The sequence below is a fragment of the Saimiri boliviensis genome, chromosome 17 (assembly GCF_048565385.1).
Source record: "Saimiri boliviensis isolate mSaiBol1 chromosome 17, mSaiBol1.pri, whole genome shotgun sequence".
In the NCBI taxonomy this organism is placed as follows: Eukaryota; Metazoa; Chordata; class Mammalia; order Primates; family Cebidae; genus Saimiri; species Saimiri boliviensis.
The window spans coordinates 16,097,091-16,124,013 of record NC_133465.1 but is presented as its reverse complement, the minus strand read 5'-3'; the positions used below and the strand labels follow the sequence as shown (position 1 = coordinate 16,124,013).

The following is a 26,923-nucleotide window of genomic DNA, read 5'->3' as shown; positions in this document are numbered from 1 at the left end:
GTTATTGCTATGGGAAAGTAAAAATTTTGTTAAACAAAACTAGAAACCACAGACTTAGTGCTCCAGACTGCTAAAGTGAGCACTTTTGCCTTTTTGGTAAGTGAAAACAATCCAAAAAGGCTACGCCCGTAAAGAAGAATCTCTATCGAATAATGCTCAAGCTTTTTTTTTACTGGCTTGCTGGTTGTAAAATGTTACTCGAGACTACTAGTTTTGTTAAATCTTAATTAAATTTTAAATAAGCCTCTTAAATTTAGTAGCAGTTTATTAACTGCTATATGGGAAAAAACACATCTAGATAAGGTTAAATTGTGCTTGTAAGTTTTATACAAAATAAAATTTTTCCTAATTTATATAAGTAATGCATACTTATAGAAAGCTTGGAAAATAAACAGAAAAAAGTTAGCTGTAATCCTGTAACTTGGAGATAACAACCCTCCCCCAGTTTTATTGTGGAATAAAAATTGTATATATTTATGATATTTATACAGTGTGATATTTTGATATTATACATTGGGAAACATATCAAGTTAATTAACATATTCATCACCTCACATAGTGTTTTTTTTTTTTTTTTTGGTGGTAACATTTAAAATCCACTCTCGGCCGGGCACGGTGGCTCAAGCCTGTAATCCCAGCACTTTGGGAGGCCGAGGCGGGTGGATCACAAGGTCAAGAGATCGAGACCATCCTGGTCAACATGGTGAAACCCCGTCTCTACTAAAAATACAAAAAAATTAGCTGGGCATGGTGGCGCGTGCCTCTAATCCCAGCTACTCGGGAGGCTGAGGCAGGAGAATTGCCTGAGCCCAGGAGGCGGAGGTTGCGGTGAGCCGAGATCGCGCCATTGCACTCCAGCCTGGGTAACAAGAGCGAAACTCCGTCTCAAAAAAAAAAAAAAATAAAAATAAATAAAATCCACTCTCTTAGCAATTTTTAAGTATATGGTACGTATTATTGGTTATAATCACCATGCTGTACAGAGATAAGAAGTTTTAATATTTATATTTTGTGATATTTGAAACAATGAGAGTTCTATTAAGATCAAACCATTTTTGCCCTTGTTTATTTACCCATCTTTTGTGAAATGTTTGCTCATGTATTATGTTCTTGTTTTGTTGCTATGTTTGCCTTTTACAGTTGTCTGCTTTGCTTATTATTAAATCTGCAGATTAGGAAGTGTGTGATACTTAGTAGATACTGAATAAATCTTTATTGTAGAAAGAATAAACTAATATTAAAAACTCTTAACAGTAAATTGTTAACCTTTTTACTAACATATTAATATTTTTCCCAGTGCCTTTTTGTTTCAGTTTTTTTAAAGCATACTGAAGTTAAAAAATTTTTTTACTGTCATCAGATCTTTTTTTATAATGTTTATTAACCTTTATGCCTAATTGCTCTTTCTTCTCTGTTATCAGATAAGTAAGTACCCGCAAATATTCTTTGAGTTTTCATGCAATGAAGAGTGATTTAAAAGATAGCAAATGTTTCTACAATTTATTTTCATATAGTTCAGCCAAAATGAAGTGGTGTGTGTGTGTGTGTGTGTGTGTGTGTGTGTGTGTGTGTGTACACACACACACAAAGAAAGCAAATATGTCAAAATGTTAACCACTGGTGAATCTAGATCAGGCGTCCCCAAACTATGGCCCGCTGGCCGCATGCGGCCCCCTGAGGCCATTTATCCGGCCCCCCGCCGCACTTCAGGAAGGGGCACCTCTTTCATTGGTGGTCAGTGAGAGGAGCACAGTATGTGCAGCCCTCCAACGGTCTGAGGGACAGTGAACTGGCCCCCTGTGTAAAAAGTTTGGGGATGCTTGATAGATGAAGGATAAATAAGTGTTCATTATACTGTTCCTTCAACTTGTAAGTAAGTTTGAAATTTTTCAAAATAGTAAGTTGGGTGGGGAAAAACTCTGTGCCATAAGCTAGAAATTAGTTAAGCTTCTAGGTGTTTTGTGACTCACCTTATGTGAAATATCTTTATCATATAGTAGTCTGTGGAGTTTATTTATTTATTTATTTATTTTTTGAGACGGAGTTTTGCTCTTGTTACCCAGGCTGGAGTGCAATGGCATGATCTCGGCTCACCGCAACCTCCGCCTCCTGGGTTCAAGCAATTCTCCTGCCTCAGCCTCCTGAGTAGCTGGTGGGATTACAGGCACGCGTCACCATGCCCAGCTAATTTTTTGTATTTTTAGTAGAGACGGGGTTTCACTATGTTGACCAGGATGGTCTCGATCTCTTGACGTCGTGATCCACCCGCCTCGGCCTCCCAAAGTGCTGGGATTACAGGCTTGAGCCACTGCGCCCGGCCAGTCTGTGGAGTTTATAAGAAATGTTTTGCTGCATTAAAAAAAAAGAAATACAGTGAATAAAGGTCATCTTCTGTCACTGAATATATTACCACAAATGTAATTTAGAACTATAGATATTTTTTTAGCAGAAAAATATCTTAACTCATTCATTAAAATGGAACATGTTGTGTTGTAGTGTGACCCATTTCCATGTTACAGCTGAGAAACTGGATGTTAAAAAAAATTAAAGTGACCTAGGTAGAACCTCCTGAGTAGGAATTAGCCCAGGACCCCTGACTCTAGTCCTGCTTTTTTCCCCCTTAAAGTGTAAACCATGACTACTACTACTAATTAATACTTCTGTCTCCCTCTCCCCATTCTCTCCCAACCGCCCATCTCCAGAAGTAAGGATTTTAAAAGAACTAACATTTGCTCAGTTTTTGTTTTTTTAAATGTTAAGCCTAGGCATATCATTTATAGAAGAGTTAAATAAGCTTGAAACAAAAAAATACCTACAGTTTTACCACTTAAAAATCATTAACATTTTCATGTTGATTCTTCCCTATTTGTATGTATGTTATTTTAATTTTAATTTTATTTAATTTTATGGGTTTTTCTTTGCTGCTCCTTATGGAACAGGGCTAACCCATAGGCAGTGTGTCCAGAGTCAGCCTGTATGAAGATTTTAATGTGGTCACTATATACATTCCATTTAACTTTACTTTTGCTTACATATATGATTAGCTTCTTTTTGTGCCAGTAAGTTTACAACTGTATTGTTAGTGGCTATTTAGTATTCCACATGTGAATATAAAGTTATTTATTTAATCAGTCATCATACATTTAGGTTACCTGTTTGTTCAGATGTACAGTGTTGTGACATGTTATTTGTTTTTGTTTTAGTTTTTTTTGAGATGGAGTTTCACTTTGTTGCCCAGGTTTGAGTGTAGTGGTGTGATCTTGGCTCGCTGCAGTGTACGCCTCTCAGGTTCAAGCGATTCTCCTGCCTCAGCCTCCCGAGTAGCTAGGACTACAGGCACATGCCACCATGTTCGGCTAATTTTTGTATTTCTAGTGGAAACAACATTTCACTCGAACTCCTGACCTCAGGTGATCTGCCTGCCTCAACCTCCCAAAGTGCTGGGATTACAGGCGTAAAGCCACTGCAAATGGCCCATACATTGTTTAGACTGATTTTTTGGTATACATTCTTATTATTTCTATAAGGTAGATTTCTTACAGTATAATTAATTACAGGCCAGAGTTGATTTTTAAGGCTTTCAGTGGGTATTTCCAGATTGTCCTGCAAAAGATTGGGCCATTTCTTAACTCCTGACAGCAGTGTATAAAGGTACCTACTTCTTATGTATCCCTGATGACACCACATATTTATGGTTTAAAAAAAGATTGTTAATTTGATGAATGAAGGTTTTTTTTTTGTTTGTTTGTTTGTTTTTTTTTTTGAGACAGTCTTGCTATGTTGTCAGGTGCCAGGCTAGAGTGCAGTGGCGTGATCTCAGCTCACTGCAACCTCCACCTCTGGGTTCAAGCAGTTCTCCTGCCTCAGCCTCCTGAGTAGCTGGGACTACAGGCATGCATCACCATGCCCAGCTAGCTAATTTTGTATTTTAGTAGAGACGGGATTTCACCATGTTGGCCAGGATGGTCTTGATCTCTTGATCTTGTGATCCGTCCGCCTCGGCCTCCCAAAATGCTGGGATTATAGGTGTGAGCCACCGCACCTGGCTGAATGATGGTTTTTAACTTGCACTTGTTAGTAAAATTTAACATTTTTTCATGTTATTGGTTATGCATCTTTCCTGTTTTGTAAATTGCTTTTTCATGTATGTTGCCCATTTTTCTGTTGGCTTATTTTATATTGAGTTCTTAGACTGCCTGCTTTGCAAATGGTTTTTCTATTTGATTTGCCTTTTTAATTTGTTATTACTGTTTTCAGAAGCAGATGATTGTGTCTTTTTTGTGTGTGTGTTTCTTTTTTTTGAGATGGAGTATCGCTCTGTTGCCAGGGTGGAGGGCAGTGGCACGATCATGGCTTGCTGGGCTCAACCTCTGCCTCCTGGGTTCAAGCAATTCTCCCACCTCAGCCTCCCAAGTAGCTGGGCCTACAGGCGTGCCCCACCATGTCCAGCTAATTTTTGTATTTTTAGTAGACACGTTTTTGTATTTTTAGTTTCCCCATGATGGCCAGGATGGTCTCAAATCTCCTGATCTCATGATTTGCCTGCTTCGTCCTCCTAAAGTGCTGGGATTACAGGCATGAGCCACCACGCCCGACCTATTGTGTTTTATTTATTTATTTTCCCAATTGTGTTTTAAAATTTTGATCCATCAATCTCTCGCTCTCTCTTTTTTTTAAACTAATGTCTCTTATATCTTTTGCTTTTGTCTTTTCCTGAACCCAAAACAATGTGAATCTTTTTTTTTTAACTTGAGGCTTTTTTGTGATTTACTAATGAGCCTCTTATAAATGTTTGCTGTTACTTGGCTTTTTTTGTTTTTGTTTTTTTTTTGAGGATTCGGTTTCTTGTTAAATATTTAATATTTAGAAAGGAAGCTGGTGGAAAATGTTGATTTTTGTACTGTTATTTGGGCATGCATCAGAACTACCTGAGGAGCATTTTTGAAGCCTACTGAATCAAAATATGTTACATATGTTTCTGTAACACAAATTCGGTCATATGCATACAGTGGGTAAGTGATATTAATGTAACATGAAAGTCCTGGTAGGTCACTAAAGAGTTTTCTTTTTTATTTTTTTTATTGAGATCGAGTCTCTTACTGTTGCCTGGGCAGGAGTGCAGTGGCATAATCTTGGCTCACTGCAACCTCTGCCTCCGGGGTTCAAGCAATTCTCCTGCCTCAGCCTCCTGAGTAGCTGGGATTACAGGTATGAGCCATGATGCCCAGCTAATTTTGTATTTTTAGTAGAGATGGGGTTTCTCCATGTTGGTCAGGCTGGTTTCGACCTCCTGACCTCGTGATCCTCCCTCTTCAGCCTCTCTAAATGCTGGAATTACAGATGTGAACCATCATGCCCGGCCCAAGATTTTTCTTTATGCATTAATGTTTCAGAGTTCTCAGGAGCACACTTTCTTATCATGAAAGCAAAAGGCATCCCAACACATGAAGACTTAACTAAATGCAGAATGTTCAAATATTTTTTTCATTTAGTGCAGATAGTAGCTGGTTTAGTGAATTTAAGAACCATTGTGCTTTTCATGGTGTTAGTGAAGATTCGAGCATTGAAAAGACAGTATGAAGACAAATTTTCCGGTATTTTTTTTAATGTTGATAATGGAGGGAGGGGGAGGAAAAAAAGGTTGATAAAGGTGGTTATATGCCAAATCTGATTTTTTATTAAAAAGAAACATACTGGTTTATTTTGGAAGCCAATGACCTCAACGATTTACATCTTAAGAGAGCAATCTGTAGGGCTTAAGGCAGCCAAAGATTGACTGTTTGCCAGATGCAAATGATACTGGAGCTTTTTAACTGTATGAAGTGTATTAGAATTGTTATTGATTTTGTTGGTGCTTTCCTTACAGAATTGTACAGGTTTTAGGGTATAGCCATAATCTTATTTTCCCAGAAAACCTCTTTGATTCAGTGTATACTATTAAAGAATATAAGGCTTTTCATCAATCTGTATTAGCTGAAATATCTGTATTTAAAGGTGTTTTGAAGCAGCTGTCCTGTTACCTCCTGTATGCATTCGTGGCGCAGACCTACTGACTTTTCACAGTTCCTTAATCATTATTTAGTACATTTTAGGGTTCTGTAATCCTGTGAACTACACTTACTGTAGGTTTCTCATAGTCTAAGAGAAACTAGTGCCTTAATCTAAAATTTATGTGTTATAATATTGCTTATATCTTTTTTTTCCCCAGCCTCACATCCTTCTCCCAATATTGCTCATATCTTAACAGCAAACTGGAAATTAATAGGGTGTGTGTGTATATGTGTTGGAGGGTAGTGGATTTTGGGTGGAGGGGCTTTCATTCTGTTCGGGCTCTCTGCTGATTTGGAGGTACAATGGGATGCTTTTGGCTACAGAAATGTTACTTATGCTGTAGTGTGGGTTGTATGAAAGCAGGCCCAGAGATAGTAGCAACTGAAGTTCCTAGGTCACTTCTCTGACTTGTGTGTGTACCTCAGTTTTCGTTTGGAAAGCCTGAGAACTTTTTGATAGGAACTCCTGACCATATTCTAGTTGTTAAGTTATGTGGTCACACAGGTTTTACCTGGAATGATACTGTTTCCCAGCCACTTGTTGAGACTTTTTGAGGAGCCATTGCAAGAAAATGGCTGAGAAATTGGTATCTTTCTTTGTCATGATTGTACTGTTTACCCAGAGATTCTCTACACTCAGTAATTGTGACACTAGAGGCTGATCAACACCCACTTACTTCACTTTGTATAGCTTTTAGGGTCTTCAAAATAGTAAATGGTATATCAAACCGTAAAAATGAGGTATAAATTTGCATGTATGTGAATATGAAAGTTACTACTAAAAGAGTACACATGGCTCTGCTGTGGTTTAAAACTGACTTTTTCATTTAAGGCAATCTGGACTCTATTCGAAATAAATTGTTTTTCTTGGTTTTATTCTTTAAAGGATCCAGCATTCGGAGGCAAACATGACGCTCCATCCTCTCCAATTTCGGGGCAACCATGTGGAGATGATCAAAATGCTTCACCTTCAAAACTTTCAAAGGAAGAGTTAATACAGAGTATGGATCGTGTAGATCGAGAAATTGCAAAAGTAGAACAGCAGATCCTTAAACTGAAAAAGAAACAAGTAAATGCCTTTGCTTAATATATTCTAAGAATGTATGTTTGTCTTCCTACAGAAGATAATTTTGAGTTTTCCATATTTTGAAACTTAACATAAAAGGAATCATGTCTTATATATTCTATGACTTGCTGTTTTTTTGCTATTATTGTGGTTTTCTTATATTCATTCATTTTCCCTGCTGCACTCTCTGATTATATAATTGTAGAGAGTGAAATTTGTTTGTCCATTCTATTTTTGATGTTGTTTTTTTCTATTCCATACAATGTTACTGGTTTTTAGTTCACGTGTAGAGATTTTCTAGGGCATGTGCCCAGGAATTGCAGTGCTTGGCCCAAGATTATACACAGTGAACTATTTAATAGATGATACCAAATTTGCTAAGAAGTAATACCGTTTTACATTCCCACTGGCAGCTTATGTGAGTACTGGTTTGTGCACATTCTTGCCTTTACTTGATACAGTTTTTAAAGTTGGATATGAAATAGTTTTCACTGTGGTTTCAATTTGTATTTCCTTGATTAGGGAGGAGACTGAGCTTATTTTCATTTGTTTATCAGTTATTTGGGTTCCTTATGTCCTTTGTTTAAGTCTTGCATCTATATTCTCCTATTTTGTCATTAAAATTTTTAGGATTTCCTGAAGTCTCTTGTCAGATATGTGTATAGCAGATATTGCCTAGTTTGTGGTTTGTCATTTCACTTTTAGCCTAGTATTCACTCTCATTGTACACTAAGTGCATTTTTTTTTCTTTTTTTTGGATTTGGAGTCTCACTGTGTCACCCAGGCTGGGGTACAGTGGCACGATCTTGGCTCACTGCAGCCTCTGCCTCCCAGGTTCAAACAGTTCTCCTGTGTCAGCCTCCCGAGTAGTTGGGACTACAGGTGCATGTCACCATGCCCAGCTTTAAGCGCTTTTAATGTATTCGTAAAATTGCGCAGCTATCACCACACTCTAATTCCAGAAAATTTTTATCATTTTAAAAAGAAACTCCAGTAGTTACTCCCCATTTCCCCCTTTTCCCAGCCCCTGGCAACCAGTAGTCCATTCTCTGTCTCTATGGATTTGCCTGTGCTGGATATCAGAAAAAATAGAATCATATGTGACCTTTTGTGTTTGGTTTCATTTTAGCATGTGGTCCCAGTACATCCATGTTGAATCTTGTCTCAGCACTTCATTAGTTTTTATGCCTGAATTCCGTTGCATGAGTATACTATGTTTTGTTTATCATTCATTAGTTGATGGATATTTGAGTTTTGCTCATTTTTTGACTATGATTAATAATATACTGTGATGAGAGTCATGTCTCATTTTCCTGTGGACATATTTTTACAATTTTCTTTTATCTAGGAGTGGACATATGGTGAATCTATGTTTAAATTTTCGAAAAACTTCAAAACTGTTTTCCAGAGCCTCTGTACCATTTTACATTCTCAACAGCAGTGTATGGTGGTTCCATTTTTTCCTACCTCCTTGTCAGCATCTGCTGTTTTCCTTTTTAAAAAAACACAGCCATCCTTGTAGATGTGAAGTGGTATCTAGTTGTGGTTTTCACTTGCATATCCTTAATGACTAATGATGTTGAGCATCTTTTCATGTGCTGATTGGCCATCTGAATATCTTTTTTCGAGAAATGTTTATTTAGACTGTTTGCTCATTATTTAATTGGGTTGTCTTTTTATCATTCTAAGAATTTTTTTTTTTCTTTATCCTCTGAAATCTAAGTGGATGTTCTAAGAATTCTTTATATGTTCTGGATATTAGTCCATCATCAGATACATGACTTACTAGATATTCTCTCTCATTTTGTGGGTTCTTTTCACTTTCCTGATAGTATCATTTGATGGACAAAAGTTTTGTTTTGTTTTGTTTTGTTTTCTTTTTTTTTTTTTTTTTTTGAGACGGAGTTTCACTCTTGTTATCCAGGATGGAGTGCAATGGCGCGATCTCGGCTCACTGCAACCTCCGCCTCCTGGGTTCAGGCAATTCTCCTGCCTCAGCCTCCTGAGTAGCTGGGATTACAGGCACGCGCCACCATGCCCAGCTAATTTTTTGTATTTTTAGTAGAGACGGGGTTTCACCATGTTGACCAGGATGGTCTTGATCTCTTGACCTCATGATCCATCCGCCTCGGCCTCCCAAAGTGCTGGGATTACAGGCTTGAGCCACCGCGCCCGGCCTGTTTTTTTCTTTTGAGATGGACTCTTGCTCTGTTGCCAGGCTGGAGTGCAGTGGCGCAATCTTGGCTCATTGCAACCTCTGCCTCCCGGTTCAAGTAATTCTCCTGCCTCAGCCACCCAAGTAGCTGGGACTACAGGCATGTGCCACCACACCCAGCTAATTTTTGTATTTTTAGTAGAGATGGGGTTTCACCATGTTGGCCAGGATGGTCTCGATCTTCTGACCTCATGATCCACCTGCCTTGACCTCCCAAAGTCCTGGGTGATGTACAAAAATTTTGAATTTTTGTGAAGTTCAGTTTGTTTTTTTCTTTTGTCACTCTTGCATTTGGTGCTGTATTTAAGAGCCTCTGATTCATGGTCACAGATTTATACCTATGTTTTCTTCTACAAATTTTGTAGACCTCTTACATTTGGGTCTTTGATCCTGATAGTGTTTATTGCTAAACTGAATTTGTTTGGGTTTTATATGAAACCCCCCTGGGGTTATTAAGGTTGTTTTACTGTATTATTTTTAAAAGTTTTATAGTTTTGCTTCTCATCTGATTCTTAATCCATTGGAGGCTACATGTTATATAGTCAGTATTCATTTATATTTATCCACGTTTGTTTTGTCTTCTTACTTGCTCACTATTTCTTCTTGCAACTCAAGTCTTCCATCTAGGGAAACACCCTTCTACTGAAGAACACCTCTTAGAATTTCCTTTAGTGAAGGTCTATTAGTTGGCAAATTCAGTATTTGTTTGGTTTTTATGACTTAAATATTGTCTTATTTTTGGCCTGTTTATTAAAAAGGCATATTACCCAGGCATGGTGGCTCATGCCTGTAACCCCAGCACTTTGGGAGGCAGAGGTGGGCAGATCATGAGGTCAGGAGATTGAGACCATCCTGGTTAACATGGTGAAACCCTGTCTCTACTGAAAATACAAAAAATTACCTAGGCGTGGTGGCCCATGCCTGTAGTCCCAGCTACTCAGGAGGCTGAGACAGGAGAATCACTTGAACCCGAGAAGCAGAGGTTGCAGTGAGCTGAGATTGTGCCACTGCACTCCAGTCTGGGCGACAGAGTGAAACTCTGTCTTAAAAAATTAATTTGGTGCCAGGCGCGGTGGCTCAAGCCTGTAATCCCAGCACTTTGGGAGGCCGAGGCGGGTGGATCATGAGGTCGAGAGATCGAGACCATCCTGGTCAACATGGTGAAACCCTGTCTCTACTAAAAATACAAAAAACTAGCTGGGCTTGGTGGCGCATGCCTGTAATCCCAGCTACTTAGGAGGCTGAGGCAGGAGAATTGCCTGAGCCCAGGAGGCGGAGGTTGCAGTGAGCCGAGATCGCGCCATTGCACTCCAGCCTGGGTAACCAGAGGGAAACTCCGTCTCAAAAAAAAAAAAAAAAAAAAAATTAATTTGGTATGTGATTATTTTTTCTTAGTACATTGTCTTCTCACTTCCATTTTTAAGACATTAGCTGTTGTTCTAAATCCGTATTCTTTCATGGCTAGTGTGAATTTTCCCTCTGGTTGTTTTCAATACATTATTTTCCTTGGGGTTCCATTATTTTTATGATGATGCATTTAGGTGTTTTTTTTTTTTTTTTTTTTGCCCCTTTTAAATCTATCCAACTTGAGCTTCCTGAATTTGAAGGGTAGAGTTTTTTTGTCACTTTGGGAACATTCCGAGCCATTATCTTTTTTTATAAAACCTAACATTTTCTTTCTCTACTTAGGAAATTCCTGTTAGTTGTAACATCTTACCACTCTTGTCTTCCATATCTCTTAATTGTTTCTCTTTCTCATTTTTTACTTCTTTGGGCTTCATTCTGAGCAATCTCTTCCGCCTGTCTTCTAGTTTACATTTTCCTTTTCAATTATATGTAATCTGTCAAATCTGTCTTCAGTTTCTTCTATTTGGCTCCTTTTCAAGTCTTCCTGGTCAGTTTTTAAAATGCTTCTTTGCTTTCATTGAATCATATTAAATTTTTATTATATGCCCAACAAGTCTAGTTAAGTCTTTATTGGTTTGATTTTGCTGAGTCTCTTTTTCTTTTCTTTCTTTTGGCTTTAGTTTCTTTACTTGTATAATGGTAATAATCTAGTAATAACACCAACTAAATCACATGATTGTCTTATAAATTGAGATAATGAATATATTGCATACTATCTGGTACATAGTAAATGTACATGTAATGCATTATAATTAGAAATAATGAAATATAATATATGATTATTATGAAATGTACCAGAGCTACAAATTTAACGAGAGATATGTAAAAGACAACTAGAGAAAACAAAGAAACCTGTTGTAGCTGGATGGAAACATTAGTAATAATGTTGTGTGTTCATCTTGCACTAAATCACATCTCATACAATTACAATAAAATTCCAACTAAATTTATTTTTGAAACATGGCAAGTACATTGTAAAGTTAATGTAAAAGAACAGACAGGGCCGGGCGTGGTGGCTCAATGCTTGTAATCCCAGCACTTTGGGAGGCGGAGGCTGGCCGGATCACCTGAGGTCAGGAGTTCGAGACTAAAACATGGCAAAACCCTGTCTCTACTAAAAAGACAAAAAATTTGCCTGGTATGGTGGCGGGTGCCAGTAATTCCAAGAACAAACAAACAAACAAACAGGTGAGAGGAGAGAGAGAGTGTATTTGCTTTTAGCCTTTAAGGTGTAATGTTGTTGTCCCAAGGCTTTTTGGGTACTACAAAGTGTGATTTGTTTATTCCTTAACCAGGATTATACAAGAAGGCCCTCTAAGCCTGAACGAAAGGGCATCATTGGAGAACCCTTTATCATAAGAAGGATTTAAGAATTTCAAATATCTTTCTTTTGCTTATACAGATAACAGACTACAAGAGTGCTTGCAATTCCAAAGTGGAAGTGTTCCTAACAGTTTAGACTCTCTTGGTGGATTTTTTTTATTTTTTATTTTTTATTTTTATTTTTTTATTTTATTTTTTTTGAGACGGAGTTTTGCTCTTGTTACCCAGGCTGGAGTGCAATGGCGCAATCTCGGCTCACCGCAACCTCCGCCTCCTGGGTTCAGGCAATTCTCCTGCCTCAGCCTCCTGAGTAGCTGGGATTACAGGCACGTGCCACCATGCCCAGCTAATTTTTTGTATCTTTAGTAGAGACGGGGTTTCACCATGTTGACCAGGATGGTCTCAATCTATCGACCTCGTGATCCACCCGCCTCGGCCTCCCAAAGTGCTGGGATTACAGGCTTGAGCCACCGCGCCCGGCTATTTTTTATTTTTTTCCAATCGGGCAGCCTCCTGAGCCACAGTAGGCTCAGAGACTCCATGCTTTCATTTGGGCATGATCTGATTTATAGGACTGGGAGCTTTGACTATCAGTCTTATTTAGCTGTACAGATGATTTTTTCCTATAGGCTTTACTAGACTTAACCTTAATTTGCCTTTACCTAATTTTCCTTTTATCATCTTAGGCAGTGGACTTATGCTGTATTTATTCATGTGGATTTTTTGTTTTTTGAGATGGAGTTTTGTTGCCACCATTCAGGCTGGAGTGCAGTGGTGTGATCTCAGTGCACTGCAACATCTGCCTGCCGGGCTCAAACAATTCGCCAGTCTCAGCACCCCTCCATCACCTTGCTGAGGGTGGCCTCAGCAGCTGGGATTGCAGGCATGTGCCACCATGCCCAGCCAGTTTTGTATTTTTAGTAGAGATGGGGTTTCTCCATGCCGATCAGGCTGGTCCCAAACTCCCGACCCCAGGTGATCCACCTGCCTCGGCTTCCCAAAGTGCTGGGACCACAGCAGTCAGCCACTGTACCTGGCCTCATGTGGATATTTTTAAAGCAGTTACTAGGTATCAGGCACTGGCAGTGGTTTAGGTGTTGAAAAAAATCAGATAAGTCCCTGCTTGCTTCAATAGTAATACTTGGTAATATATGCAATTTATAGTTGTAATATGTTTTATATATATATAAAGTCATTTAGTCTTTTCAAAAAGTTGTATGATAGTAGTATTATTACCCCTACTTTATGAATAGTTTAGTGGTTTGCTTAAGATTGACCTAAGGATCCAGAAAGGGTCCTAGGATCACACCACCTGTAAAGGGTGACCCTGAGGCTCAAACTCAGGCAAGCTAATACAGATAGCTTTTTGCTTTATACTTGCACGCAGTAACAGTCTGTATTTTTGTAGTTTTGTTGAGTGCCCTTTGGCTGGAGCACTGTAACACATGAAGGTTAGGTATTGAGGGTGGCATGGTGCTGTGCTGAGTTAAGGATTGACCGTTGAACTCATTTCTCCATATTCTGCCCACCAGACAGTAAAGTATACCGTGTATCTGTAACATAGAAAAATGTTTTTTCAGTACTGTCAAAGGTCATTGTGATAGAGGTATATAGAGTACCTTCATTAAATTTAACTTATTGTTTTACTTTAGGTTAATCTGAATTAAAATCTTAAAGAATGCTTCCTCTTAGTTTTTTTTTTTTTAAACTCTGTCTTATGAAAATTTGTGATGTGAAATAAACCTGATTGATTTTCTTTGAGCTCTTGGTCCGTGAGACTCTCGTGGATTAATTAGTTATCCTACAGAATCTGTAAGCAAAGTTTAGTAGCCTGTATTACCTTCGGCAGTTAATCACTGGTGGGGGTGGTGTGCAGCACATATTTGACTCTTTCCTTCTGGATCTCTTAGCAACAACTTGAAGAAGAGGCAGCTAAACCTCCCGAGCCTGAGAAGCCCGTGTCCCCTCCTCCTGTGGAGCAGAAACATCGCAGTATTGTCCAAATTATTTATGATGAGAATCGGGTAAGCTCATACCATCTCTGGCAGCATAGGCCTTTAAACCCACTTGACTCTGCCCTTTTTAGTTTTGAAGGTGTTCTGGTATAATTTTAATTTTATTAAAAGCTGATTTCTCTTATAATTTTTAATGTTCATAAGCTTTGGCCGACTGAGCTTGGTGTTTTTTTTCTTATCAATTGAAAGAAAAGTTTACATTTGTGCCTTAAATTATATAATATTTCATTTTACATTATATATTACATAAATAATCAGTAAAACTTTGTCAGCTGAGTCTCCTTTTATATGAATACTGACATGCATGTTTGGTAGCATATAATGTAAAACAACCATTCTGTAATTTTTCCTTTAATAAAGGATGTTTAATGCTGACTACCGATAACATTTCAGTAAAGAAAGGTCATTGCATGTGGAATGAAGTTTCTTGTCAGCATTAGTTCACAGTTGATAGTTGGGCTATGGTTTGAAATTGTTAAAAAGCTCAAGGCTGGGTATGGTGGCTTACGCTTGTAATCCCAGTGCTTTGGGAGGCTGATGCAGGTTGATCACTTGAGGTCAGGAGTTTGAGACCAGCCTGGCCAACATGGTGAAACCTTGTCTTCTCCTAAAAATACAAAAATTAGCCAGGCGTGGTAGTGTGCCCTTGTAGTCCCAGCTACTCGGGAAGCTGAGGTGGGGAAATCACTTGAACCTGGGAGGTGGAGGTTGTTGTGAGCTGAGATCTCACCATTCACTCTGGCCTGGACAGCACAGCAAAACTCAGTCAAAAAGAAAAACCAAGTTCAGAGTAGATTTTGACCTTTAGATAGACTTTGCTTTTTTAGGTTTACTTTCATACTCTTAATTAAAAATATCCATGGATTCGGAACAACCAGGCATGAATTCTATGAATTATTTTTGTAATAACAAAGTTAGTTTTGGCCAGAACATGGCCCAGGAACTAGCAGTTAAAAGGAAACTGATTTTACCTCAATATGAAGAAAGTGTTTCAACAGAGCTGTCTAACAGTGGGCTTCCAGAAGTCCACAGTGCAAAAAATGATAATATGCTTTATACTGTGTGTGATAGAATAGGCTTTTAGCTAAAGGTGATCATCATCTAAAAGTTAGGATTGTTGTTTAGATTTGTTTGCTCTGTTCACTACAGAATTCATGTGTCGGTCTATCTTACACAGTCTGTAACTTTATAGTAGCCCAGAGCCTAAAGGAAATTGACCTTAAGTAAAGCAATTGTGAATTAATAAATATTTATTCATGTGTACCCCTGAACTTAAAATAAAAGCTGAATAAACAAACATTTATAGGAATGACCTTGGATTCAGATACACATGTATCAGGTAGGTAACTGAGAATCATTAGAAACATATTTATGCTAATGATAAGTATCATGGGCAGGTAAAAATATGGGCAATTAATATTATTTTCTTGGCTGGTTTCAACACTAGTCCAATTTATTGTATGGCCACAAAGTCTACATGAAGATAAATCCAGTAAAGGAACGGATGGAGGTGACCATGCCTAAGATGGGGGCTGTGGCCCAGGACATACAGTTGCTCCATTGTTTAAGAAAAGCCCAAAATACAGGGTTTTATGTAAAATCTATGATTTGTTTAAAAAAAAAAAATCCTTTGCATAGCTACAAAATACTTTTGTGGGCTCATGGGCTCCATGGCCAGTTTGTGACTGTGACCTCAGAGATAAAATAAATAGGGATTAGCAGTGATAACAATGGAGATTTGATAGTTTTTTTTTTTTTTTTTTTTTTTTTTGAGACGGAGTTTCGCTCTTGTTACCCAGGCTGGAGTGCAATGGCGCGATCTCGGCTCAGGCAACCTCCGCCTCCTGGGCTCAGGCAATTCTCCTGCCTCAGCCTCCTAAGTAGCTGGGATTACAGGCATGCACCACCGCGCCCAGCTAGCTTTTTGTATTTTTAGTAGAGACGGGGTTTCACCATGTTGACCAGGATGGTCTCGATCTTTCGACTTCGTGATCCACCCGCCTCGGCCTCCCAAAGTGCTGGGATTACAGGCTTGAACCACCGCGCCCGGCCGAGATTTGATAGTTTTTAAAAAAGTTTTATAAAATGTATTTTTTTGTATGAATTTTTCAAATACATTGGATTTGATGATACTTATTAATTGATTTAATTTTTTAATGAGCCTTGTCTTACAATATTAAGTTCTGTGGTTGCTTCACTGGGAAATCAGTATGATGTTTCTTGGTGCACATTAGCAAAACTTGAAAACTCCTTTTACACCTCTTCTTTCTGTATTAACATTTATACATTTGGTTTGTTGTTCATTCTATGAAGAAAACCAAATCTGAAATCCGTTTTAATATTAGACTTATCTTCTACAGTGAAGATTGTTTTTAACTCATGGCAACTATAGAAGTCATCTTTCTTTTTTTCTTTTATTTTTCTTTCATTTTTCTTCTTCTGCCTCTTCTCTTTTCTCCCTTTCCCTCCTCTCCTTCCTCTTTTCTTTTCTTTTTCTTTTTTCGAGATGGAGTTTTGCTTTGTCTCTGAGGCTGGAATGCTGCAGTACCATCTCGGCTCACTGCAACCTCTGCCTCCCAGGTTGAAGCAATTCTCCTGCCTCAGCCTCCCGAGTAACTGGGATTACAGATGTAGGCCACCACACCCAGCTGACATTTGTATTTTTGGTAGAGACAGGGTTTCATCATGTTGACCAGGCTGGTCTTGAACTCCTGGGCTCAAGTGATCCACTTGCCTTGGCCTTCCAAAATGCTACTGCATCTGGCCTCTTTTCTTTTATTCCTTCTTTTCTAACAGACAGGGTCTCCATATCTCCATATGTTGCTCAGGCTGGTATTGAACTCCTGGCTTCAAGCAATCCTCCTGCCCCAGCCTCCCAAAGTATTGAGATTACAGGTTTGAGCCCCCATGCCTGGCCTCATCTTTTCTTTTTTATGTATGTTTTATGCATATACCTGTGCAGTTTCAGAATTGTAATAGGCGGCTCCCAGAGGGGAGTAGGAGAGTACAGTGGGCCTAGAACCCAGGCTTTCTCATGTGTACTCCCCAAGGCTTTTTCTGTCCCACCATGCTCTTTTGAAAGGCCCTCCCTGCCTCTTTAGCTTTTTTAAATGAATGAGCTTACCTGTTTCAGCACTGTAGGCAAGGAGTAATAGAGTAATGACAAAAGTACACCTCCCTCTTATTTCTTGTGTGGCAGCAGTCTTCACTAGCTGGAATTAAGCCAAGTGTGGCTTAAGAGATAGAGGGACCATTTCTTTTCTTTAGAAAGTTAGTGGGAGGGAGAAAAAACTGCCCCAAAGTGTTAATTTTAAAGTTGACTTCCTGAGAAAAGTTGACTTGCATCATAGTAAATTTCAGACTGTTTGTTTAGTCTCTAAACAGACTATTTTTAACAGTTCAATTTGATATTACTCTATCAATTTATAAGTTCTAAAAATATTTGTAAATGTTTCTAATTTCAGAAGAATAATGCATAAAGAAAAGTGATTGTTGGACTCTACTAGAGAAGTTTTCAGGAACATCTTGTTCATATATGTATTTTATTTTTATTTTTATTTTTTTTGAGACGGAGCCTTGTTCTGTCCACCCAGGCTGGAGTGCAGTGACATGATCTTGGCTCAGTGCAACCTCTACCTTCTGGGTTTAAGCGATTTTCCTACCTCAGCCTCCCAAGTAGCTGGGATGACAGGTGCATGCCACCATGCCTGGCTAATTTTTGTATTTTTAGTAGAGAGAGGGTTTTGCCATGTTGGCAGGTTGGTCTCAAGCTCCTGACCTTGAGTGATCCGCCTGCCTCAGCCTCCCAAAGTGCTGGGATTACAGGTGTGAGTCACTGCAACCTGTCTTGTTTATATTTTGATTGGTGGATTTGCAAGAGAATGTGACATCGAAAGAAAGGAAAGGGTGATGGTAGGAAGTATATTCTGTGCCAGCACCTCTGGTCACCTAGGCCAGCGTCCTAGGAATTAGCCAATTCTATCTCTTTGCCATTTCATGTATGTTCAGGTAATCAATGAAGAGCATCAGTCCTACCTAAATACTGGTCCGGTCTTTGGCTTCTTTCTCTACCTTTATCGTTAGCTTAATTTGAGCCTTCATCTCCCACATAGTTATTGAGTCTCCTTCTTCAGTCTGTTTCTTTCTAACCTATTATTCATATTTTCATCCCATCACATGATTCTCCAAATAGAACCTTTTGATGATTTCCCACTATTCTACAGAATAGCCCAAACCTTTACTGGTATTTACATGCTTACCCATCTGGCCCTTGCCCAGTACTCTTTTCTTAGTGATATCCCACCCGAAGAGCTTTTGGATGTTCCTTTGTTAGTAGTACCTTTACCCTACTATGTCGCCCCTGCCGTCAGGTGGCCCCATGTTTTCTCTTTTCTGCCAGGCACACATACCTCAAGCCCCAGCTCAAGTATCATTTTCTCTAGGAAGGCTTTCAAGACCCCTCATCTTCCTATGGTGGGAAGGCTTATCTTTTTCATTGTTTTCTTAGTGTCTAGCAAGTGCTTGGCACGTAGAACATACTGAACATATGTTTGAAGAATTATTTACTTCTGTCTGTAGACTTAGAATGAAAATTATAATATGAACATATGAGAGTTTTAAGTTAAAATTTTTGTTGCCAAAGTATTGGTAGGTTAATCTTAGCAAGGGAAGATTTCTGCTAGGTAACACTTTGGTCTAGATTATTTTACTTTTGAAAATAGCAACCGGGTGCTGTGGCTCACACCCGTAATCCCAGAGCTTTGGGAGGCTGAGGTGGGATTATTTGGGCCCAGGAAGTTGAGGCTGCTTTGAGCTATGATCATTGCCATTGTGTCCAGCCTGGGTGACAGAGTAAGACCCTGTCTCAAAAATAAAAAAAATAAAAAAGGAAATAGCAGGTTACAAATATATATAATTCAGTATATTTTTCACTACTGAGTACTCTGAATAACAAATGAGCAGTTTTCTTTGTTGTTCAGCTGTTACTAAGGCTTCTTTGTAACTAGAAAATTAGCTCATTAAAACCTTTTCTTCAGAGAGATCAATGTGGCTTACCACAGTAAAGAGTGGCCATTTTATGGTATTTTATTGCTTTAAGTTTCTGTTAAAGATGGTATGAGTTAAAATATGTAGAATGTTTTGGGGATTTATTTCTAATAGTGAATTTTCACTCTCTTTCTTTAGTTTCTTGATGTAATTATTAGCTTTTAAAGACTTAACAATTCTTGGCTGTGCACGGTGACTCATGCCTGTAATCCCAGAAACTTTTGAGGTTAAGGTGGGCAAATCACGAGGTCAAGAGATCGAGACCATCCTAGTCAACTTGAAGAAACCCCGCCTCTACTAAAAATATAAAAATTAGCTGGGCAGGTGGCACATGCCTGTAGTCCCAGCTATTTGGAAGGCTGAGGCAGGAGGATTGCTTAAACCTGGGAGGCAGAGGTTGCGGTAAGCCAAGATCGCGCCATTGCACTCCAGCCTGGGTAATAAGAGTAAAACTTCGTCTCAAAAAATTCTTCAGGCATTGCTTTCAATATAAGTGTTAAGTTTTGACTGAATTTGGTGAGGAAAGCTATGAAAATAAAATTTAAGAGTTTCCATCATTGTAAGTACAAATTAAGAAAAAATAAAAATAATTGGAGCATATTTCAGCCTATCGTATAGAAGAAGGATATTTGGAAATAAGGATAAGTTCATCTATAGATTTGTCTTATATAAATATTTTTAAAATAGGGATTTTGCACTTAGGTAATGTAATTTTTAATTATACGATACAACAATGTCTTTGTCTCTAGAAAAAAGCAGAAGAAGCTCATAAAATATTTGAAGGTCTTGGCCCAAAAGTTGAACTGGTAAGTAAGAAATTAATTTTTTCATTTCCAGTGATACTTTCTTTTGATAGTAGTTTTTCTTGGGATAAGATGGAGTATGATCCATTTATTTTGGGATATGAGATATGTAGTTGAGCAGAATTTGAGATGAAGTTTAAAGTGATGGTGAGTGAACTTGGTTACCTTTGCAGACTTTTGTCGAAGCATGTTTTTACTTGAGCAGCTGTTTAATCATTCCAGGTAGAATGAGAATTAAGAACAGAATTAGAACGCTCTTTGAATTTTACTGTTAAAATTGTGGCAATGCTTAATCCTCCTTTGAAATTAAAAATTAATCCGCCTTTGAAATTAAAATTCTGTTCGTAAATATACTTATTATGGGAAACAGTGCATTTATAAACTGTCTTATGGGAGTGGCATTATTAGGAGATGGGATTAACAGTTACTTAAGGACTCTAAAAGTTTAAGGTTTTGGTAGGGCATGTTATTGTATAGATCCATTAGTACTTTACCTGTGCTTACATTAAAATTTTGTTTCTTTGTCTCTTCATAGACATATGTACAACATTTTATACATAAATATTTGATTTCTTTTATAGCCACTCTATAACCAGCCATCAGATACCAAGGTGTACCATGAGAACATAAAGACGTAAGTATTGATCATCTTTGGAGTTCCTCAATTAAAGACCATATATTCTGTAAAGAGATCATTTTTATGTTATCTGCTGACAGTATTATAATATAGTGTAGGTGTGTTTTAGATTTGTGTAATTTGCTGTTGTTTTACTATATGTTATCTTCCTCTGGCTTCTTGGGGGTTGGGGTAACAGCTTTGAGTTTCCGAGGCCAAAAAATGAAATAAATTGTTGCATAAAACTAGCTGGTTTTATAATCTGCTAGTAAAAAAAGGTGGATACTTAACATTGAAATGGCTTACCTTGAGGCTTGAATTTTTTGCCTCCTGTTTTGTCTTTTTTTCAGTGGAGTACCTGCAAGGCGCATGATGAAGTAAGATAATGAAGCTTTTTCATTTAAGACTAGTGATGACACCGTCCCCCACCAAGCCACATCTGCCATTGCAAAGTAGAAGTGCCACGGATCATTTTATCATTATTCAAAATCCTATTCTAGGGAAATCCCTTCCATGACTCTTGCTAATGACGGTATTTGTAGACCCTTGTGCCATTTAATGTCCTGGTGCCTTGGAAGCGCTCAGTCACCTCATGTGGGTGAGGAGGCTGCTCCAGAATATAGTTTGCTTAGCCTCGCTCATCCTAGTACCAGGCCTTTATGGATGCAGATTTTGGAATAAGAAAATAAGTGAAAAGAAAATCTGATTTCTTGATCTGATTGAAGTAAGAAAGGAAGCTAGATAGGTATCTTTTTTAAAAAAATTATTCTTAAAGAGAATTTTAGGTGAATTCTTAGTTTGTGACAAAAATGTGATATTTCTACTTTATATGTTTTATTAAGTATAACCAGATCATTATAATTATTTACTAGTATGGTTGCTAATGAGCACATTGCTATTTATTATATATATACATATATATATACTTTTTTCTTTTTAAAAATTTCTTACTGAGAGTATGTGCAATTATTGACTACTTTGCAGAACTGGTGGCAAATATAATTTGCATGGTAGTGTGCATGAAAACAATTGAATTTGAATAATTTTAACTTTTGTTAAATAAGTGGTTCGTAATAAAAGTTAATGTATTTGTGAATTTTTCTGTGAGATGCTATTATGATCTTGAGAACCCTTAGAAGTAAATCAGTCAAAACTCACATAATAATATACCTTGTTTTGGAACTGCTTAGCTGTTGTAACATTTTTAAAGAAGGAGAAGAGCAGATAAGAAAGACCTAGTTTGCTACTTTTAATGACTTTTTTTTCCCCCCCAAAGCCTCAGTTATGTTTATGTTCTGTCCTGTTTCTCCTAATACAGTCTGGAGAGCAGTTCTGTCTGATTTATTTCATGTCATCTACATTGCCTATTTAGTGCTCAGCACATTATCCTGAGATGGATTACTGACTGGCTGACTTCATTTAAATTCCTAGGAAACATTTAAGATTGTATTTGTTGATTGTCATTTGCTTTTGAGTAACGTATAATTATCATTAGAGCAAACTGAGTATATGGTAATGCTTCCCTGTACAACACCTTTTGAAATATTTCCTCAGCTGCATGCATCTGTATGAGTCATTCAGTAGCTGTTCTTTCATCACCATCATTTGCTTTGTATGAAATAGCAAATGTACATTTTAATAATTCTTTTCATCTCTTGGCTACTTTTTCATATAGCCAGCTCCAGATTGCCCATGCTTACTTGAGTGGAACCAGTGTCACTGTTAGTCCAGAGTGGCAGATAATCCACAAAATTACTTCTACTTGCCTTGGCTTTGTAATTATATTTGAATAATCAGCTTGAAATCCTTTCTGGAAGTAGGTGGGGTATAAATATTTATATTTGAACCTGCATGTCATTGTTTTTGAAGGTCACAATGCTTCCAATTTAAAAGTGATTAAGATGTATTAGAAATCTTGCTGTTTTATCACATTGCCCTCCATTACTTCTTAGAGTGGATTGTGTCATTTCTGTGACTGAAGAAAATCTGTTTAAAGCAGAAGTCATCTGTCTCTATCTATGTTGTTATACATTATCCTCATAGAAGGGAGGTTAGCACCTTACCTGATGTAGGGAGGTAACTTTAAAAGCGTTTCCTTCTCTTCTACCTCTCATCCTCCAAGACTAAGATGTTTATGTCACCAGAGTTGTTAAGAAGGATAAGTAACTATGATTTTAATTTGAAAATATTTGCCTTATAATTGGATTTGCTAATTGAAAGTTAACTGTTTTGTATAAAGTCTTACTGTAGAATGGGAAGAACTCTAGTGAGTTCTAATTTTTGCAAAAATTATAAAGTCTTATTTTGCAGGGTGAAAAAAATAGGATTAACTTTGTTTACATTATAAAATCTTAAGTGATTTTTGCCTGTGTTCCAGTGTCTCTGGGGAAAAAAACGAATACATTATTAAATTGTGCTTTTTCTTAATGTCATGCAACCATATTTTTCTCTTCTAGAAACCAGGTGATGAGGAAAAAACTCATTTTATTTTTTAAAAGAAGAAATCATGCAAGAAAACAAAGGGTGAGGTCCTATCCTTGTTAACTGAAATTTGTACAGCTTTCCCATTCATGCTCATTTAGGCATTCACTTTCCCACTATTAATGAGAATGGTCCTTGACTCCATTTGAGGATAAGTGTTGATTTAGAAAGTAACCATATATGTGACTGAAATCTAATTCTAGTAACATTTTGATACCATAATTTACATGTAATATCATTATCAAGTTAATTCATTGGTCACTTATCTAGAACATTTTCATCTAGTCAAAATAAAGAAAATGGTGAGTAGTTTAAAAAAAACGAAAGATAGATAATTTAGTTTCTTAAGCCTCAAACAATTGTTGGTAAGTTGCAGTCATGCTGATTAGATATTACTGTTCTTTATTTGATCAGAAACTGGGTCAGCTAGGGTTCAGCTTTTTCAAATTAAAATAGTGTTCCATATTTTGTTATATGACTTGCAGTCCAAAAGTTTTGTGGTTATATAATCTTGATGGTAATTAAGTTATAGAAAATATAATGCCAGTGATTTTTTTCATGTTTATACTGATTTTACAGATTTACAGTTAGCAATAAATTTACAGTTTAACTGTTAATACATTTAAATTCAAGTGTCTGTTAAATAAATGCTGCTCTTTAAATCTACATCAAAAATGAACTTTGTGGCTTAAGTTTAATGACCTGACAGTTTAATGAATTGTAAAGGTCAAGAGTAAGCCGCTTTTATTTGGTGGAAAATGTCTAATGTTCTGATTTGCCAGTCTGTTCCTTCAGATACTATCTTAAATTATGGTCTTCCTCTTTTTTTTTGGCTAAGAACATATAAATATCAAGTAAGAAATTAGCTCATGTATTTTTTTTTCCTTTCCAAGTAATTTCGTTGTAATTGTGGTACTTGCTAGATTAGCTCACTGGTGATGCAAACACTATAAGGTTTGTATGTTCACCAATTATCTTAAATATTGCTTGGCTGTGTACTCTGTCCCACATATTCTGTGAAGGTGAGCAAGGTAGCCATATGGTTTTAGTAGTTTTAGGGGGAGCCTAAGGTGATGGGAGTCAGACAGGTCAGCAGGTAGTCATAGTATTGGATCACACTATGGTCATGGACTACAGATGACTGAGGAGGACACCTAAGGCAGATGGGAATTATGAGGGGAAGTTTCATGGGAAAACCAATTCTCTGCAAACTTGTATACGCAGAGGGAGCTGCTTAAGTGAATGCCTGGGAGCTGGAGGGAATGTGGACTGAGCTGGCAGTGTGAGAAATGAGGCTACTGAGGGAATCCAGAGCCAGGTTGTATACTGTCCTGGAGGTTGCATAATGTTTGGGTTTGTATTTTAAGAATTTTCATTTGGCTACAATATTAAGAATGCATGGTGTAACTATCAAGACAGTTGCAGGTGGGGAAAAAAAAATGCATGGGAGCTATTGTTTTGATCTAGAAGAAGGATGGCATTGGCCTGGATTGTGAGGGTAATAGTAGAAACGGAAAAAAGGTGAAGGACACAGAAGACATATAGGAGTAATTGAGAAGTGGGAGTGGGGTGTGGTATGGAATTTGATAAAGATAATATTCTCCAGTGCTACTTTCTTGAGATGACCGCGTTAGCAGTTTTTCATGAGCCCTTCTTCAGTTTCCTCTATCCATATGTCATCAGATATGTTAACAGTTCTTTGTCCATAATGGAGGGTTCTTCAGTATTTTCTTCTCTATTTAGAAAACGGTTTCATAGTTCACTTCTCTAAAAGCATTAATTCTCAATTTCATGTAGTTCATTGTATTTTTTTTTTTTTTTTTTTTTTTTTTTTTTTGAGAAAGAGTCTTGCCCTGTTGCTCAGGGTAGAGTGCAGTGGCACCATTTTGTCTCACTGCAACCTCCGCCTCCTGGGTTCAAGCGATTCTCCTGCCTCAGCCTCCCTGAGACTACAGGTGCCTGCCACTACACCCAACTAATTTTTGTATTTTTAGTAGAGATGGGGTTTCACCATATTGACTAGGCTGGTCTATCCTTTGACCTTGTGATCTGCCCACCTCGGCCTCCCAAAGTGCTAGAATTAAAGGCATCAGCCATTGTGCATGGCCTGGATTTCTTCTTTTTTTTTTTTTGAGACGGAGTTTTGCTCTTGTTACCCAGGCTGGAGTGCAATGGCGCGATCTTGGCTCACTGCAACCTCCGCCTCCTGGGTTCAGGCAATTCTCCTGCCTCAGCCTGCTGAGTAGCTGGGATTACAGGCACGCGCCACCATGCCCAGCAGATTTTTTATATTTTTTAGTAGAGACGGGGTTTCACCATGTTGACCAGGATGGTCTCGATCTCTTGACCTCATGATCCACCCACCTTGGCCTCCCAAAGTGCTGGGATTACAGGCTTGAGCCACCGCGCCCGGTCCAGGATTTCTTTTTATGATAAAGTAAAATCAACCAATTTCTGCCTTTTTCATATTGTCAAAAATGTTTATTATATGGCATTATTTATAATAGCTAAAAATGGCAATCAACCAGAACCTTCAACAATAAAACAGTTAAAGTGTGCGTGTTTTCTTTCGCAGATTGGAAGGATAACAACAAAATGTTCATATGGTTGCCTTCGGGTAATTGGTCAGATTATGAACTGTTTACATGTTTGTATTTTTAATTTTCCATTTTTGGGAACAACAGTGACATAATGTTTTTAAGCAAAATAAAAGTAACTGGTCAACTAATACTAGTAGTAGATTGTCAAGTACTTTATAAATATGCATAACCTCAATGTTAAATAAAAAATCCAGCCAAACTGTGCTCTGTGTGTTGATCTTAGTAGGAAACGGAGCTACCTTTCCTCTCTCCTCTTTCAGCTTTTCATTCACAATTGAATCATAAGCCAAATGTACTTCTGACTTAACCTTAAGAAGTAGCATTTATTTTAAAGTATTAGGTTTGTCAGAATCAGAGTTTAGTTTAATTATTATTAATTTGCTACGGATATTTAATAGGAGCAAAAAATCTGCCAGCGTTATGATCAGCTCATGGAGGCATGGGAGAAAAAAGTGGACAGAATAGAAAATAATCCTCGGAGGAAAGCTAAAGAAAGCAAAACAAGGGAATACTATGAAAAGCAGTTTCCAGAAATTCGAAAACAAAGAGAACAGCAAGAAAGATTTCAGCGGTAAGTAGTTTGATATTTAGTGACTGTGATATTTTCCTTCAAATATTTATTGTTTCTTGTAACTGATCATGAAGAAAGTTTATAAAGAACTTTTATGTTGTGGACACACAGAGGGGAGCAACACATACTGGGGCCTGTCAGAGTGTGGAGAGTGGAGGATGGAAGGAGGGAGAGGATCAGGAAAAATAACTAGTGGATACGAAGCTTAATACCAGAGTGATGAAATAAGCTGTACAACAAATCCCCGTGACCCAAGTTTACCTGTATAACAAACCTTCACTTGTACCCATGAACTTAAAAGTTAAAAGAACTTTTATGTTGTAACGAAAAATTTATTATCAACCAGTAAACATTATGTCACAGTAAATTTAATTTTTATATTATCTTCTTGAATCTAAATATAAGTGAATATTTTGAAATTAATTCTGAACTAAGTTTGGTTACTAAAAATATTAAATAGTTTGGAAATGACAGTTAATAAGAACAGACCTGAATATTCTTTATTCCTTCATTACCAGCATAATCAAACTATATTCAGTCGATGGCCAATTAAGAAATTCTTTGACTTTGGTAGATTCTGATTTGTTTTACTTTTAGCGAAAAGGTATTTTACAAAATTATGAAAAGCTTTAGTTTTCTTTATTGTCTCATGTTAAGAGTCATGTAGAAAAAAAAGAGTCATGTAAGCCCCTTAACTCACAATTAAGTTTTTATAAGGGATGTCGGTTGA

The 26,923-nt window shown here is 37.6% G+C and overlaps 1 protein-coding gene across 27 annotated transcripts in view; it reads left to right on the top strand.

The window, feature by feature from the left end:
- Window positions 1-26,923, top strand: part of NCOR1 (nuclear receptor corepressor 1) — a 182,392-nt gene that overhangs the window by 43,246 nt on the left and 112,223 nt on the right. For 15 of the 27 annotated variants that reach the window (XM_074388220.1, XM_074388212.1, XM_074388217.1 and 12 more), the window contains 7 exons: window positions 6,937-7,119; window positions 13,972-14,085; window positions 19,872-19,928; window positions 20,507-20,559; window positions 20,892-20,918; window positions 22,998-23,064; window positions 26,021-26,193. In XM_074388220.1, the coding sequence (XP_074244321.1) occupies window positions 6,937-7,119; window positions 13,972-14,085; window positions 19,872-19,928; window positions 20,507-20,559; window positions 20,892-20,918; window positions 22,998-23,064; window positions 26,021-26,193 (674 nt within the window). The remainder of the gene's footprint in view (window positions 1-6,936; window positions 7,120-13,971; window positions 14,086-19,871; window positions 19,929-20,506; window positions 20,560-20,891; window positions 20,919-22,997; window positions 23,065-26,020; window positions 26,194-26,923) is intronic. The other 12 variants (XM_074388228.1, XM_074388230.1, XM_074388224.1 and 9 more) reach the window with 1 other exon arrangement.